We start from the raw sequence: 19,554 nt of genomic DNA on the forward strand, positions 1-19,554 counted from the left end.
TTTCCAACAAATGTCACTTTTTCTCTCTTGCGCTTTTTATCACATTGTTGGATATCATGACAAGTGGATGATTATGTGTCTTTGAGATGTGGGATGGATTTTAAGTTTTTCACTCTTTGTACTGTTATAAATGTCCTATTTGGCGTCATCAATTTCCTATGCCTCCCACATTCCTATAATTAGGCTTGTTGTAAATTTTCATACCTATTCTTTTCTATCAATATAAATATCTGCAATTCCTCAGACCAACAGCTAGGGGCATATTCTAAGGCAGGAAAGCTACTTGATACAATTTCCACTTTACTGCACAACTTTCTGACATTACAGGTGACAGTAAGGTAGACATTGGCAACTTCAGGAGATGGATATTAAAGCAGCCTTTGTGAACTGAGAAACCAGTGCAGTTTTTGACTATTTTCTTTCTATTGAAATGCAAAATGCAATCATATCTTTAAATTTTACTCATCAAATTCTCCCAACGTTACTTCAATAATAAAAGCTGCAACAGGCTGTCTTTTACTCATAATGATTAATTTTATTCATCAATATTTCACTTTTGGTGCTTGGTTTGTGATATGGGAGTAAGTCATCAGACACAAGATTTCATGTTCACATTTGTTAGCTTCACCAGCTCACAACCAGAGCAATGAGTGTAGCCTTTAATGACTACCGTAGGAGAATATTGTCTAATGATCTTTCACAAAACTCAAAGAAATTCCAGTCGTATGTAAAGGCATTTAGTGGAATCAAAGTTAGTGCCCAACACCTGGTAAATGAGACAGGCACTGAAACTGAGGGTAGCAAAGAAAAGCTGCAATTCTTAAATCTGTTTTCAAATGTTCCTTTACAAAGTAAAACCCAGTTTAAAACAGACCAAAGTTCCAAGGCCTAATGAAATCCCTAATAGATTCTTTACTGAATTTGCAGATGAGCTAGTAGTTTGAAGAAAGCACAGGTCATACCCATCTACAACACAGGTAGTATATGTGATTGTCAAAACTATTGTCCAATATCCTTGACATCAATTTCTTATAGAATCTTAGAACTTATTCTGAGTCCAGACATAATGAGGTATCTTTAACTGTATGACCTCTTACATGCCAACCAGGATGAATTCCAAAAAAATCGATCACACGAAACCCAACTCGTATGACGTACTGAAAGCTTTGGATCAAGGCAATAAGGTAGAGGTGGTATTTCTTGATTTCGGAAAGCATTCAACTCAGTACCACACTTATGCTTATAGTCAAAAGTACAATTTTATGGTGTATCAATCGAAATTTGCACTGTACCGAGGACTTTTTTGTAGGGAGGCTGTAGCGTACTATCCTGGATGGAGAGCCATCATCAGCTGTACAAGTAATTTTGAGTGTGCCCATGGGAGGAGTGCTGGAACTCTTGGTATTCAAGTTGTATATTAATAACCTTGTGGACAATATTAATAGTAGCCTCAGACTTTTTGCAGATGGTGCAGTTATCGATAATGAAATACTGTCTGAAAGAAGCTGCAGCAATATCCTGTAGATTTTGGAAAGATTTCAAAGTGGTACACAGATTGGCATGTTACTTTAAATGTTTCAGAGATGCAAAATTTTACACTTCATGAACCAAAAAAATGTAGTATCCTATGAGTTTAATATCAGTGAGTCACAGTTGGAACTCGCCAAACCGTACAAATACCTGGTTGTAATATCTTGTACGGATATGAAATGGATGATTACATACACTCAGTTGTGGGTTAAGCAGGTGGTAAACTTTGGTTTATTGGTAGAATACTTGGGAAGTGCAACCATTCTACAATGGAGATTGCTTACAAATCACTCATGGGAGCCATTCTAGAATATTGCTCAAGTATGTGGGACCTTTACCAAATAGTATTAACAAGGGATATTGGGCATATACACAGAAGGGCAGCACAAATGGTCACAGGTTTGCTTGACTCATCAGAGTGTGTCACAGAGACTCTGAAGAAACTGAACTGGCAGACTCCTGAGGACAAGACGTACACTACCCTGAAAAAGTCTACTAAAAGTCTCTGCATGTCCATTTTTTCAGAGATGGTTGTGGGGCTCAGCTGTTCAGTACAGAATGTCAAATCAAACACCTTTCACCCATCTAATTTCTGAACTGTTATTTTACTGGGTTCCCAGTTTTGGCGATTTATTATGCCACCTTCAGGTGCTCTGACTGACATGCAGGAAGATTCCAAGCTCTGTTCCTGTCAGGTTGAAGTGATTGCTTATCAAGCAGAAATCTATTTAAAGGTACCAGTCTTTGAATGTTGGCCCCTATTTTGACCAGAACTGAGGTTGGAAACTTCCTACACGTTGGTCAGGCGGCCTGAAGATGGTATAATAAATCGCCAAAACTGGTAGCCCAATAAAATAATGATTTGGAAAACAGACAGCTGAAAGGTATTTGATTTGACTATCTACTAAAAGCTTCAAGGACTGGCTTTAAGTGATGACTCTTCCACATCAACTCTGTATCATTCACATTAGGATTGTGAGGACAATTAGAATAACTACAGCACGCAAACAGGCATTCAAAACAATCATTCTTCCAGCACCTTGTACACGAATGGAATGGTAAGAAATCCTAATAACAAATATAATGGAATGTACCCTCTGCCATGCACTTCTCGGTGGTTTGTGGAGTATAGGTGTACATGTAGAAATAAATTGTCAATGTCCAATCAAAGCTATGCATCAGGCTACACTAAAGCTTAGTTGGTAAACCACACAACCCGCATTTCAAAAAATATTGTCAGTGTTTCATTTTCTTCCAGTTTGCACATATATGTCACAGGACCATTAGCAGAGCAGGAATTCACAACTACCATCCATTATTGTAGTAGGGCCTACATACAATTCCACGACAGATAAATACAGCAAACCATCCTCTATTCTTGAAGACAGCCTCTCTTCGCAACTTCTATTGCAAATTGCATTATGAACATCACTGTGAGAGATTCTTTCAGTGCTATGTGGTTGAAAAATTTCATATTTATAAATGAAAAATTCAAACTGTGGATGCTTTACAGTACCAATTTAATGACTTGGTTTATTGCTCACATGGTCATAATAAGATGTTTGTGTTGACAAATACTGTCTGCCAATGGCCTTTTAAGCCATAAATCTGGTCACAAAATAAAGTAATGTTGCAGGACATCCAATGTTAGTGGCTTTCTATTGAGTCAGGAATATAATAGACATCAACATTTGATACATAAATGTAAAAACCAATACCTTGTGTTTCCTTTTGGTGACTCTTCGCTGTTCAGTCAACTGAGTAAATTGACTAGGATTTTTTTTATATATGACATCCCCGGAAGATTACCAGTAATAACTCAACTGAAGGTGGACGAGAAATGTCACGAGGAATAGGTTCTGATCAACATATGAAAAATACGAGTTCCCTGATACAAAAATCATCACAATTCTGGCATTATCAGGTACCCAAACAAAATGCAAAGTTGAAAATATTTACAAAACAGTTGGTTAGTTTCATGTTCCATAGATTATTTGCACAATAAATCATGACTTGGAATGATTTCTTTTCCATTCCCATCACACATCAAATTGTAAATATGGCAACATGCTGACCATTTACTAGTTTCTCTCTCTCTCTCTCTTTAAAAATAAATAAATAAATAAGAAAAAAGCTGTACGCAATACCTACTCACCAACTTTTTCACACATTACAATAGCACAAAATCTACATCTATACTCTGTAAACCACTATGCATGGCAGAGGGTACATCCCATTGTAATAGTTATTAGGGTTTCTTTCTGTCCCATTCACGTCTGGAAGAATGAATACCTCCGCGAGTGCAGTAATTAGTTCTAATCTTATCCTCACAATCCCTGTGTGAGTGATACGTAAGGTGTTGTACTATATCCCTAGAGTAACTACTTCAAGCCGGTTCTTGAAACTTTGCTTATAGACTTTCTCAGGATAGTTTATGAGTTTTCAAGAGTCTGCAACTTCAGTTCCTTCAGTATCTCTGTGACACTCTCCCATGGATTAAACAAACCTGTGACCATTTATGCTGCCCTTTTCTGTATACGTTCAACATCCCCCATTTAGAGCACGCTGCCAATCTCTGCACCATGTTGAAATATTATCTATATCTGACTGAATATTTATGCAGCTTCTCTCAATATTAGCCTACTTCATTATAGATAACTACATCATCTGCAAAAAGCCTGATTTTACTATTAATATTGTCTGCAAGGTCATTAATATACAATGTGAACACCTAGGATCCCAACAAACTTCCCTGGGGCACACCTGACGTTACCTCTACATCTGATGCTGCCACTCCATCCAAGATAACATGCTGTGTCCTCCCTACCAAAAAGTCCTCAATCCAATCACAAATTTCACTTGATACCTCACATGATTGTACTTTTGACATTAAGCGTAGGTGGGGTACTGGCTCAAATACTTTACAGAAATCAAGAAACACTGCATCTACCCGGTTGCTTCCCACAAAACAGAAGTAGTCAAGGAGAATTTTTTTCAGCTTGTTTTCAAATTTTACTCTACTGTCTGACAGACATTTTATATCATCCAGTAAGTGATTAAAACTTTTGGCTGCGGCACCGAGCAGCCCTCTCAATGCTAAAGACAGTATGTTATGAACTGTCAGTAATAGTAACTGCAAATCTATACCGCATCAAATTTTTATTGCTATGTCATCATAGAAAACTAAAGTATAAATATCAAAGGGCTGTGAAACAAACACAAAACTTACAATAAGATTAAACAGCATATCAGCAACAGCCTACTGTCTTAACAGATATTCACAACTAAATGCAATACCTGTGGATTACCGGAAGCTGGTCTTCTGCAAAGATATTTCAAACACACTGCACCTAAAAATGTCATCAGACAACACCACACAGTTACATCATGAGTAAAAGCCAATGGGCTATACCATGTGTAGTATAACAAATACTATGATATCAGTCTAGGTAATAGTCTAATAATATGCTAAGTTTGTGATATGCAACTCTAAATGAAGATTTATTTGATATGATTTTTAAATTCTACACTTACAAATCTTTCTCCAGAATAAACTGTCTTAACATTTAATAATTGACCATTTTCGCGTTTACAAGTTAATTTATCTACACTCATAATTTGGGTTTGTAGTTGAAATTAACACTATAAATACAGATACTGCCATCTGCTCCATACTAAATATGGTGAAAACATCATGTTGCCATATAAGATTACACAGATACCTAGGTCATTTATGTATGTATAAAATTACTGACAGTACTACGAAACTCAATATTTCTTTCAAAAAAATTGTACAGACAAGGATACTTTAGTCACCAAATTTGTTAGGTTTATAGCATATACCATATAAAATTGTGAAAAAGTTTTCGTGTTTTCTTTCTGATTTACACAACATCAAAGTCTTATAAAAATTACTTAGGTAATTAACTATGTGAATAGGTTCACTCATTAGAAGCCAGAAGTGGTGGGATCTCTAACGAAATTATTGTCGATGAATGTCTTTTCACAGCTAGACAACAATACTATTTTTGTTCTGAATATTCCTATTCACGGTACTGAGCAACCTGTAGACGATTTAAAAAAAAATCAAACTTTACAGCAAGTTCTAACACATTCAGTAGTTGACAGTTTATCAGCTGAAAGCTTTCTAAAAACAACTGTAAACAAGTTGTGTACCAGCTGTTGACACAACGTCAGCAATGTATTTCTCACAACAGGACGCACTCAAAAATAAACTTACACTTTTGCATGTTAGAAAGCAGTGTACATGTACAGACCAGTGGCAGCAAAGGCAGCTCAATATTTGCAGCAAACCGATCACCGCCACTCCTATCAGACCGGCTTCATAATATTCCTCAACTCCATACACGGTAACCCAAATATATATCCACAGTCCATAAAGACACATAAACGGTAAAATGTATCCATGGAAAAGCAATTTTCTTGGTATATGCAAACTGACACACTGCACCAGTTCATCGATACGTGCTTCCCCCTTCATTATTTTGGAATTAACACGAGACTGATGCAAACCACGTCTTTGCACTTCATGTGGCACACTATCTTTGTTGAAGCAAGGCTTCCAACATAAACAATCATGTTCGAGAAAATGATTGTCACTGCTTTGCGACCAGTGCCCTATGATGATCGATTTTTCGGCTAGTCGAATGTTAGTCAATAACGTTCATTTTACTTTACAATACGTTTATGCCATCAGTAATTTTCTACTTCGTTAAAGACTGTTAAGAGTTTGCTAACTGCTGACTCCGATGCATTGCAGCAACTGCCCACGTTTCGCATACCCCATAATACTCCTTTTGCAGTCGGCAGTAGAGTATCGACCGCAAATGAACAGCAGAAAGTCGGTCAGGCCCAGCGGTTCATTTGAAGTTTCTGTTCGGGTTACACGTTGCCGTTAGAATGTTGATACGGTTAGAATGTTGTGATCAGAAAATACGGACGACTTTGTAAACTATATTACCTTAAGAGTACTATTGGCTGGAGACGCAAGAAGACTGGTAGCAGGTTTAAAACGCAACAAACAATGCTTAGTTGTGTTTGATTTATGTGCGCATTATTATGTATTAAGTATTATACTTTAATATCCTTAAAAAAATAGTCTGAATTTAATACTATTGTTTATATAGGATGTTTAGGAAAAGTGTCACATATTCCTGTAGGAGGTAGTATTGGTGAAAACTAAAAGAAAAGTTTCCATAATTGATATGTCAGGAAACCTGTACCTGTTGGAGATATAGGCCTGTCTGTCTTCTCATTCCCTCCTTTCTTGTACATAGAAGTAGACTCTATTGGCACTGGGCCCTTGGTTACCGCGCATCCTGACATGCCCTTCAACCCTTTATAGGCAGTGGGCACACTCCCCTGAAATGTCTGCATGTTGCCGGCCGCGGTGATCTAGCGGTTCAGGCGCTCAGTCAGGTTCGAATCCTGCCTCGGGCATGGATGTGTGTGATGTCCTTAGGTTAGTTAGGTTTAAGTAGTTCTAAGTTCTAGGGGACTGATGACCACAGATCTTAAATCCCATAGTGCTCAGAGCCATTTGAACCATTTGTCTGCATGTTGTCAATGGGTTAGGCATAAATCGATGCCCCTAAATGTCGCCATAGAACTCCATAAAACGAAAAAAACGTAGTAGGCTACGACTATAATATCAATGATTCACAGCTGGAAAGGCAAATCATACAAATACCTGGGTGTAACACTGTAGGGATATGAAGGAATTATCTATCGCATTGGGTAAGTTCTAAGCAAAGCAGTTGGCAGACTTTGGTTTATTGGCAGAATACTGGGTCTCCAAAGAAGATTGCTAACACTATCACTCGTCCAACCCATTCTAGAGTACTGCTTAAGTGTGTGGGACCCATACTAAACAGGACTAATAGGGTATAGTGAGCCTATACAGAGAAAGGTAGCACAAATGCTCACAAATTTGTTTGACCTGTGAGAGAATGGCACATAAATGCTGAAAAAACTGAACAGGCAGTCTCTTGAAGACAGACATACGTAACCACGAGAAAGTCTGTTAATAAAGTTTCAAGAACCAGCTTTAAATGATGACTCTAGGAATATACTACAGCTCCTATGTATCTGTCATATAAAGGTTGTGAGGATAAGATTACGATAAATACAGCACACACAGAAGCATTCAAGCAATCATTCTTCCCATATTCCATATATGGAACAGGAAGAAACCTAACATACCCTCTGTCATGCACTTCATGGTGGTTTGCAGAATATACATGTAGATGAAGATACCTAGAAATCAAACAGATTCAGATCCAGTTAATGGGGAGGCCACACTACTGGACTTCGTCAACCAGTCAATTTCCCATGAGACACTCTGATGAGGTCCCTGTCACACACACTGCAGAAAATATGGTGGTGCCCCATTGGGCATTAACCACAGTTATTATCTTTCTGCAAGAGTAACATTCTTCTATAGTGCTGATAATTCATCAACAATGGATTGCAGCATTAAATTGGTCCACACCATGGAATTTTACACATAACTTGTCACAGGTGAAATGGCCCATATCTCAACAGATATTGGTTTCCAGATATATAATTATAGGAACTTTTCTTCTAGTTTCCACTGATACCATCTCCTGCAGAAATGTGTGATTATTTTTTAAACGCGGGAAACTCAAAAAGTTTATTTTATTATTATTTTTTTTATCGTACCTTTTCATAGGTGTTCAATATCCCCCCCCCTTGAGATGGTCTGCATTTGTCAATACAGTATTCAAATTGTTCCCACACTGCAGCAAGCATGTCTTGAATTACAGCTTCCATAGCTGCTGTTATGCGATGTCTCAGTTCATTCATTACTGTTGGTAATGGAGGCACACAAACAGAGTCTTTTATAAATCCCCACAAGAAATAATTAGATACAGTCAGGTCTGGTGACCTTGGAGGCCAGTAGTGTAAGGCTGAATCATTTGGTCCAGTGCGACCGATCCATCATTCAGTAATCCTTTGATTTAAAAATTGCCACACTTCCAGATGCCATTGTAGCAGTGCCCTATCCTGTTGGTAAATGAAGTCATTTGAATCAGTCTCCCAGTGTGGGAGAAAAAAGTTCTCAAGCATATCGAGATATGTGCTTCCTGGAACAGTGTTCTTGGAAAACAAAAATGGACCATATGTCTTTTCCCATGAAAGTGCACAAAACACGTTAAATTGTGGTGAGTCCCTCCATGTTTTACAACTTCATGTGGTTGTTCCGTACTCCATATTCTCACAATATGATGGTTCACCTTTCCCGGAATGTTGCCTCATCACTAAACACTAAGTGTGGAAGAAAACTGTCATCCTCCATTTTGCCAAGAGCAAAATTTCAGAACTCCACACGTTGTTTGTCACCTTCACAAAGAACTTGCAGTAGCTGAATGTTGTATGGTTTCATGTAAACTTCAGCACAACACATGCTAGATGGACATTGGGGGCATGTTCAGCTGTCGAGCTACATGGAGAATGGATTTTTGTGGACTCCTTCTGAAACTATGGTGGATGCGTTCGACAGCTGTGTCAGATACTCAGGGATTTCCCTTTGCACAACCTGTTTCTTGGAATTGTTCATACCATCGTCTAATGTTCTGTGCTGTAGGAGGATCAAAATCATACCTAGTACAAAAGTCACACTGAATAGTTATTACTGACTCACACTGTGCAAAACATAGAACACAAAATGCTTTCTGTTGTTCCAACAGCATTTTTACTAGAATTGAAGTGGGTGTTCACTGCTGCTACCAAGCAGGAACCATGTAAAACTTGAGAGTTTGCTCTCTCCAACAGTGCATTGTTCACTCACATATCTCAAATGACATAATAGTTATGATTTTTTAAAATTGGATTATTCTTTTTGATACACTGTATTTTTAGGGGAAAAATAATATTTTGAAATTACATGCATTTTTTTTGAAGACTTATGTAGTGATTGATCAATTTCCCATACCTAAATGGCCAGTGCCATCGCAACAATATCTCATGTTCATTTTTCTGATTTTCATGCATATCTTCCAGGCATCTTCATGCTTTACTATCTGAAAGAATACCAAATTACTGCAGCAGATTACTTTCAGTGGGACTTCTGTATTAGGCCAAATATAACAGAACTGAAACAGTTTTAAATAATATGAGATAATTAATTTCAAATTACCAAAAAGTGATAGAATCGTGGACGATAGCTTTGTATACAAAAGGCTTCAGAAATCATTTTTATCTGTTGTATTATGTGTGTTGTTTGGAGGTAACTACCTGTTGTTTGGGTGAGCATCTTGTTCACTTTTCCTGACGAGTAGTGTTGCCACTTTTCCCAAGAGGACACCATGCTGTTTGGCATTAGTGATCCACAGGAGATCCTAACAAAAGAAATAATAAGGAACTACATTTGTAGGCCAAAATACTTTGTTTAAACATTTATATTGTAAAAAATCAATACTCTTCATACAGATGAGGTAATAAGAATGATATGAATGACATGTCTTACATCAGACAACTTGAAAAGGAAAAAAAAGTTTTTACTAAAAAGTAATAAAATGAGCTTTGTCTGTCATCTCACTGACAACAACGGTGATGTATTTTAGAACTAGTGTAACCAATTCTTGGCAAGCAGCACCACTTTTCAGGGTAAAAAAATATGCAGTGACCATTTTTCCCATCCTGGTGACTTTACCACACCTTCCCTTACTAATTTGATACAGTATCTTGTATTAATTAATAACAGCAACTAAAATGTGAGACACCATCACAGATGTTTACTAAATGTTTTCAATGTCATTTTTCTTCTACTCATTACATTGTATTACAACAGCCTTAATTTGATTTCATCTTACTTGCTACAAATGTGTACTGATGCACCACATTTGAAGATGACCATCTATATAATGCACATTCACAAATCCCTGTTACTTCCATGTGATATTTGTGCCACAGCAGGTGATTGGTACAAGCTCCACATGCTCATGAATTGTTCACATTGTAAGACAAACAATAAAACATTTGCCTTCCAACTTCTATTAACCCCACAGTGGGCATGCTACTTACCACTCTGTCCCTGAGGTAGGCAGCAAAGTTTACTTAACTCATGGCTGAATTCATGAATGTCAATTAAAATTAAGCACATCTTCAAATATTACTGTACCTGCATGTATATTTGTTATTGAGAAAGAAGAATTCAATCTTGAGAAGATTGTTAACATTGTTTGATGTTTTTGGGATATCTGCTGTTAGTTGCAAGAAGGATGGTATTATAAAACACAGCTGAGAACTGCTGGCAGCACGAACACTTGATTACTTGATTTAGGCTGCATGCAGCCTTCAGGCTGCAGTTTGATGACCAGTTGTTCAGAGTACTAGTCACTGAATAAGGAGTAAGTCGAGGTGAGCACCTGCTTAAACAAATCAATAAGTTCCCCTTCCAGCTTCCTGCCAATGAACAACAATGATTCATGCAATGGCACTCGAGTAAAAAGTGAGACCACATTGAAACTAACAAGAATATCTGATGGTGCAAGTCGCAAGTTCTTGAGATGACAGATAAAATCATTTGGAGAGTGAACATGGTTTTCATGTTTTTGGGCAATATAGGAGAAGGGTTGAATAATGAAACCAAGGGCTTGTGGCCGGTGTTGAAGTGAAACTTAGACCCATACAGAAACACATGAAAATTTTTGATGGCATAAATGGTAAAAAGTGCTCCATTTTCTCCTTTGGAGTTGCACTGCTGAGTATAGTTGAGTGTTTTTTATGCTTAAGCTATCAGACACCCAGAATCATCCTCATATCGGCATGCGAGAATGACCCCAACTCCACAGTGAGAGGTGTCCATAGCCATAACCAGATGGTGGCCAGGACAGAAAGTACCCAAACAAGAGGCAGAATGTAATTTAGATTGCAAAAGCATGAATGCATACTCACAGGCCAGGATCCACTGAAAAGTAACATTGTTTTGGATAACCTATTGTGTGGGCTAGCCAGCATAGACACACCAAGAATAAATTTGTGACAGTAAGCAATTTTACCTAAAAATGCTTGGAGTTCTTTGACATTTGCAGGATAAGGCAGAGCTTTGACCTTGGTGTCATGATGACATAAAGAAATCTCAAACCCCAAATAGAAAATGGATGGCTGAAAAAGGTGTGACTTGGCCAAGTTGCATTTCAACCCAGTAAGACGGTGAACAAGGTGCATTAGTTAACTAAGTACTCCTCGATGGATGCACGCATCATGACAATGTCATTAAGATAGTTGATGTGCCCAGAAACAGACATCGTCAATTGTTACAAAAAGTGCTGAAAATCGCCATGGTGCTATCCACACCGAACAGGAGGTGCTGATATTGGTACAATCCAAAGAGTGGGTTAATCACAAGGAGCCATTTAAAATCCTCATCCAACGGAACCTGTAAATAGGTTTCAGATGAATCAGTTTTGGAGAAAAACTGGGCCCTGGTGAGTTTACTCAATAACTCCTTCATTCGGGGCAAAAAGCAGGTATCAATATAGAGCAAGTGTTAACTGAAGCTTTAAAGTTGTCGCAGAGGCAAAGTTGACCAGTCAGTTTTTAGTAATCATGAGGGGGTTGACCACTCACTCAGTGTAACAGGCTGTATGACCTCCAGACTTGATCATGCAAAGCTGCTGGAACAGGGTGTAGATGGAAAAAGCACAGCCACACCTTAGGTTTCAGGATAATGTGGGCCACAAGATTAGTGGCACAACCTAACTGATCCAAGAAAAGAGATAAGAACTCAGAATACTGAGACTCTGACTGTTGGTAAGGGACTTGGTCGGAAACAAGGTGCACCATGTCCATAATGGAAATTCCAAAAGCATTAAAAGCATCCAGACCAAATAAATTTGCGGTACCAGCATCATCTACTACCAAAAACATCAGAAACCAACAACAGATTTATACATAGTGGGAGACCTAAATTGCCCTAAAACTGGAATATGCTGCTTGTTGAACCCATCAAACATGAGTAACCGAGACAATGCCAGAGTTCCCAAATCCACATAAGTTTCTGAGTTAAGTCACAGCTGCACCTGTGTCCATTTGTAGTAACATCACATTGTACATTACTTGAATTTTGATAAACACTTTGTTATGATTCATAAACACTGGACACACACTTTTAACATCTATGTTCACAGGAAGGGGCTGGGTATGACACACAAATACTATATGTCCTTTTTTCCTACAGTTGTTGCAAGTCACCTAGCATTTAGGGCATGCAGCCCTGTCAAGTTGCATGAAACAGTATGGTCAAAATGGGCACATGGAGTGCTGCTGTTGATGTGTTTGTTGTTTGACATGTCCCTGTCCAGTGCATTTTGACTGCATTGCCATGGTGTTTTCCCCTCAAGAACTGACTGATGCACAATGTCACACCAAATTTCAACCTGACCAATAGCAACACAAGATATCTTGAAAGACTGAGTAATATTTAACATTTCAGCCAAAGGTGGATTCTCACACTGTTGTCCATGTTTATGCACCTCTTTGTCAGGAGCCAACTGAATGATAGTGTCACGGATCATAGAATTGGTATAGGAATCATGATGAGCATCAGTAACAAACTGACATTTGCAAGTGAGGCCTTGGTGTTCAGCCACCAAGACCATTAGGATTGGTGGACTGTTTATGACAACAACAGAATTCTACACATGGTGCAGTGACATCTGTGTGTTTACAGTGACAACAACTTACATGTGACATTGAATGAAAGTGATGCAGGTTCCTGGAGCGAGGCCAGCTGGTGCAATAACTGGTAGATCCAAAGAGAAACCCTAGAAAGAAACAAACTCTTGCACATGTTTACATCAGTGACACCAAAAGCAAGGAAGTGGTGCTGCAGTCACTTCTCATAAGCCTCCCTGTCTTTGGCTGCATTGTCATAAGGGAGAAAGGGTAGCTGGTATGGAAGCCTGCATAGTCAGTGTAGCTGACAAGATCATGAAAGCAACCTAAGAGCTTGCTACTGCTTGACGAGAGATTGGAGCACTGCTTCCATTGCCAGAAGAATCAAAGGGACAACCAAATAGACTGAACACACGGAAGTGAGAAACGCCAGCATGGTCACAATGAACCAAAGTTTATTCTTCTTCCACGTAGAAGCAAACAACAGTTCAGAACATAATAAAAATCCAGTTACTGTTACAAGTAATTGCTGACAATAAGTATGAACACAATATGAGGGTGAGTGCCTCTTGCACTGCACTTATAAAGTGGAGGAAAAATATATCTAAAAACAAAGATGATGTGACTTACCAAATGAAAGTGCTGGCAGGTCGACAGACACACAAACAAACACAAACATACACACAAAATTCAAGCTTTCGCTACAAACTGTTGCCTCATCAGAAAAGAGGGAAGGAGAGGGAAAGACGAAAGGATGTGGGTTTTAAGGGAGAGGGTAAGGAGTCATTCCAATCCAGGGAGCGGAAAGACTTACCTTAGGGGGAAAAAAGGACGGGTATACACTCGCACACACACACACACACACACACACACACACACACATCCATCCACACATATACAGACACAAGCAGACATATTGTGTCTGCATATGTGTGGATTGAAGGAAGACATCGAAGCAATTCAGAGGCAGGCTGCTAGATTTGTTACCAGTAGGTTCAAACAACATGTAAGCGTTAAGGAGATGCTTCAGAAATTCAAATGGGAATCCCTGGAGGGAAGGTGATGTTCTTTTCGAGAAACACTATTGAGAAAATTTAGAGGACTGGCACTTGAAGCTGACTGCCAAACGATTCTACTGCACCCAACACACATTGCGCATAAGGACCACAAAGATAAGATATGACAAATTAGGGCTCATATGGAGGCATATGGGCAGTCGTTTTTCCCTCACTCTATTCTCCGCCATGCACCGTACTGTGGCTTGCGGAGTATCTAGGTAGATGTAGATGTAACAATATTATGAAAAGGAAAGTTGCTACTCACCACAAGATGCTGAGTCACAGATAGGCACAACAAAAAGAATATGTAGATGTAGATATGATGCGTGATGGAGGGTACCTTGTAGCACAACAGGGAAAAAAAATTGTGTGTATGCCTCCACAAGAGCCCTAATTTATCTCATTTTATCTCCATGGACCTTACATGAAACATACTCATGATTAATAGTGAGAAACTGTGCTTTCAGATTTTGAGTGTATGCTTTCGAATTTTGTGACTAATAGGTTTTTAAATGAACTTTGCATGCATGTATTCCATTGACAGTGCTCTCCAGTTCTACATTAATTATTATCTATATTTTTTCATTTGAATCCACAATTTCTCAAGGTCTCCATTCTGAAAGTGCAATTACTTTCAACAAACATTAATTTTATATAAATGATAGTTATTCTGTTTCAAAAAACATTATTAATCTCACGGAATTTATCCATGCAGTTTACTTATGTATAAATTATTTCAAACACCTGCCTACTAAATTATAATGATCTTAGGGTCTTTAATAAATGCTTAAGCTTTTGAGTATTTATGTTTGACTGACCTCCATGACATTGTAATGAGACAAGCTAATAGTCTAGCTCATGCATAGGCCACACCAATAGTGAACTTTAAATAAAACTGCTGGTGCAGTCATATGTTGTACACTAACATTGGAGCAAATCAGCACTTTGGCTTCTGTAGAGACCCAGAGTTACTATAGATATGATTTTTTTAAAAAATAGTGTATGTAGTGTTTTTTCTAAATCCTTTTTTAGCAATATTTTACACGGGTGATGCAACTGTATTCCAGTGAACACTGATGAGTCTAAGCTTAGGGATTCTCCTTTGGTGCTCAGTGATTTTCTTGGCTGCATTTTCAGGACTTGCCAGTAAAATTAATTTACAGTTGACAGCAAAGAAATATGTGCAATCCCAAAGTCACTGGTTACATGAGGCATAATAGACCTAAGATTTTCTCATCTGCTTCTATTCCTCCAGTGCTTTCTAAGCAGTGTCACAGATGTATCCAATAGAGAGAATACTTCATACTGTTTGGAACTCCCTGAGCATCTCTGTCACCAGTGGAGGAGGTTGTATTCTGTTGGATATCAGGACATGTCAGAATCTAGGGAAATAAGGAAGTTGACATTGCAGTTGGGGAGGCTGTCAGTAACACAATGCAGGAACATATGCTGCCCCTGCAAGCCAATTCCTTACTCTTGAGTCAAAATATCATAAATCTTTGGAAGGAAGAGTCGTTGGAAGTGTAGGAAAACAAGCTGCTGTCAATGAAACCAATTGTCTGGCCGTGATGGTTGTCTATCTGGTCACAGAGATGAGATGGAGTGGTACTAACCTATCTCTGTATGTCAATGGCGTCTGACCCATGGCATTTTACTCTGGCAAAAGGACCTACTAGTTTGTACCCAACATATAATGTATTAACTGAGTCTTTGTTTATGTTATGATGAGAGGGCAGCACTCCGACAATATCTTTCATACATTTTTATACCACACCTCCCTCATCCCACCTTCTACTTTTCCTACCCATCACCCTGACACATGTGTCTATATGATGCAAGGGGAATCAAATGGAAATGAGGCAGATGGGAAAAAAGGTATATAGATTGTTTATTATATCAAAAACAATCGCCATTACTGTTAATACATTTATTGCACTGTGAGACAGGATGGTCAGTGTCTTCATGAAAAAATGTTTGTTGCTGGCTGTGGAGCCATGATTGCTCCCAAGCATACTCATCTTCACATGTAGCAAATCGATGGCCATGAAAGTCTTTCTTCAGTGCTCTAAACACATAGAAATCGCATAAGGAGAAATCAAGACTGCATGAAGGGTGTGAAAGGGTTTCCTGTAAGGGCTTCCCAGCAAACTTTCTGCAATGCAGTTGAAACAACCTTGGCAACACTGTGTGTTGTATTCATCAAAACAATCTAAAATCCAACGTCCAAGGCAGCAGGAAGGAAACCCCACACTACAGAAAATTTTTTGCAACAGATGTGATCACTGGATGTTATATCTAAAACAATAAAAACGGCAACACAAAATGAAACAAGTAATAAACATTTTTTCTCCTTTTTCTGCTTCATTAGGACCCTTCAGGATCATGTGTGGCTTGTTTTGCACATCTTCTTTCTCCCCAATATGTCTTCATTCTCTTGCTTCTTCTGTTTCTTTCTTCTTCTGTTAAGACAACTTTGATTTTGGTGTCCAGTCACCTGTGACCATCCACTAACACTTTATACTTCTCCCTGTCCTGTACTACTGCCTGCAGATTCTTTTCTTTTATTCCTACAACCTTCCATCATCTCTGACTTCCTTCAACCAGTTGTTTCCTGTGTGACATGCTGCATTCCATATCTTCTTAGTCAACCTTTCCTCGTCCATCCTCATGATGTGCCCAATAAATCGTAACCTCTTCTTCCGTATCTCACTTGCTATGGGTTCAATATTTTCATACAGTTCCTGTCATGTTCTGTGTATCCATATATCCCGATGTTTTTTGGTGCTGCATATGTCTCAAAATTTTTCACTCATCCTTCTCCAACTGTATACAAGCTCTGCTGCTGAGTGTGATCGTTTCTGATTCATACAGAGCAGCATTTCTTGCAGTGGTTGTGTAATGTCGCAATCTGGCATTCCATGACAGATTTTTCTTGCCGTATGTTGTTTTCACCGCATACCGAAGCTTTTACAAATGCTGTGCCCTGTCTACTGCGCTACTGTTGCTCTGTATGCCACCAGTTATCTTCTCCCTCAAATAATGAAAACTGTTGACTTTCTCAACCATTTGGCCTTCCAGTCAGACTCAGTGTTCAATGTCTTGGTCTTCCCGTATGCAGTCTTCAGTCCAACCTTTCTGCTGTTTCCGCTAGATTTTTTAGTGCTGTCTTTGCCTCTTCTTCTGTCTCATTTAAGAGTGCCATGTCATCTGCGAATGCCAGGCAGTCCACTGTTGCAATATGTTTGACCTTGTACCCTATTTGCACACCTTTGATCTTCACGTTACTATTTACTTATCTCCACTGTATCACTACTTCATCCAAAACCAGGTTACATAAAATTGGTGACAGTCCATCCCCTTGCTAGACTCCTGTTTTTATTTCGAAGCTGTCTGACAGCATACTGCGATGCCTAATCCTGGCATTAGTGTCACTTAACGTTTCCATTATTATTCCATATGTTTTAGCATTCAGTCCTCTATCTTCTAACACATCAGCAGACTACTTCTGTCAACTGAATCTAGAACTTTTGGAAGTTCACAATCAGCAGACTACTTCTGTCAACTGAATCTAGACCTTTTGGAAGTTCACAAATGTCACTATTGTCTTTTTTTCCTGTGTCTGTGTTCTATTGCTCTTTTTATTCCAAATATCTGTTCTGTACAGTTCCTCCCTTTTTAAAGCCACACTGGTACTCTCCTCTCATTTATGCAAAGAATTTATAAAAAATACTTAACTTTCAGATATGTATGACGTATGGCTTTGTAGTTAAAGACCTACGTGCTACTCTAGCCCAATATATTGAAAGAGAACTGCGTAATCTAAAAAAGGTGAATCTGGACTGCTGTCGCTAACATTTTTCAGTTCTGACCCAGAATTGAATATCGCATATACACTCAGGATTTATGTCTGGTGATCGCTCATTTATAGCGGCTAGCTATAACTGTGGCAACTGGTGCTCTGCTTCGGTTGGCGATGACTGTCGATTAAAACTTTTGCCGGCTATGAACTGGAGCTGTTGGCAACTGGAACTGCAACTGATGGACCACAACTGGCTGAGTGTATGCAGTGCATCTCCATTTATCTGTGACAGGTGGAATGATGTTCATTTGAACTCTATGATGCAGAAGAGGAAAGTAGTTCCAGGTATCAGCACTCTCCATGGTAGCTGCCATTACTGCAGGCAGATGTAGCTGATTATTTGAGAGTCTCTTGGCAGAAGCATAAATATATTCCAATTTGTAAGCACCATACAGGTGGTGAAAGATTGAAAGTGTGGCATGAAGAGTGCCTGCTTGGTATTGCTATCTCTTGTTATTGCTATCTGTTGATATTAATGTGTAACACATGACTGTGTACACAGCACATAGCTTTCATTAAAATCCCCACAAAGAAGAGAAGACTTGGAGAGTTGTTTGATAAGGTTGGTGGGAGTCAACGGATTAGATTATGCTGGAAGGTAAGGGGGTGGGTGTTTGAGAGCATGTACAGTAACTTTATGCTGCAAGTGACCTCTAATAGAAACAGCTTGTATGTTTGTGCTGGAAGGGATAGGTGAGAAGGGGTATGTATCATTTACAGAGATGTCTACTACTCCTCTAGCTATCTTCCCACTTAGGTTGTCCACTCTGTGAACAGCACAGATCATCACTTAACGTAAAATGTGTTCCTTCTAAACGCAAGCACCAAGATGTGTTCTGAGCTAGAAGTCTGACTTAATGAACTCATTTACATTCCACTGTAAAATAGGAGCCATATTTATGGCACAGTTTTGTTCTTTCTTTGCTCACTATCTTTCTGCTGAGTGGGTGTGTTAGGACAGAAAGGTGTTCACTGGAGAATTCAGTCTTGATATAGTCTGTAATTTCACCTTTATCCAGTTTACCACAAGAAGGGTAGAACGAAGATGCGTGCCTGAAGATTATGAAACATTCACCCATACCCTGGACAATGTTGATGGCACCCAAAGACACTCCGGTGGTGTGCTTGAATCAGCATTTGTCAATGCTAGCAATAGTAACAATCTCCAGTACTACTGAGGGGAGCAGTAGAGGAGGAAGCACTACTGTCCAACACTTGAATGAAACATAACTTTGATATATTACTGGTCCAAGAAACTCACAGAGGACCAAATGACTGCTGACCAAGGGTGAATAGAATGAAACTTGTCTTAGAGAGAGCTAATGGGCAATATGTGAGTACAATTTTCACAAAACTGGACATTCATATACCGTATGCAGATATAAAATGTGTAGATGATATTAAAAACCTGACAGTAGAAATTCAATCTTGCACTATTACATCTGT

General features: G+C 38.8%; 1 protein-coding gene across 1 annotated transcript in view; it reads right to left on the reverse strand.

Moving 5' to 3' along the window:
* Positions 1-6,098, reverse strand: part of LOC124615783 (endoplasmic reticulum transmembrane helix translocase) — a 193,784-nt gene extending 187,686 nt beyond the window's left edge. Inside the window, exon 1 of the mRNA XM_047143898.1 lies at positions 5,771-6,098. Coding sequence (XP_046999854.1) covers positions 5,771-6,031 — 261 coding nt within the window. The 5' untranslated portion in view covers positions 6,032-6,098. The remainder of the gene's footprint in view (positions 1-5,770) is intronic.
* Positions 6,099-19,554: the final 13,456 nt, after the last annotated feature.

The sequence above is a fragment of the Schistocerca americana genome, chromosome 5, assembly GCF_021461395.2.
Source record: "Schistocerca americana isolate TAMUIC-IGC-003095 chromosome 5, iqSchAmer2.1, whole genome shotgun sequence".
NCBI lineage: Eukaryota > Metazoa > Arthropoda > Insecta > Orthoptera > Acrididae > Schistocerca > Schistocerca americana.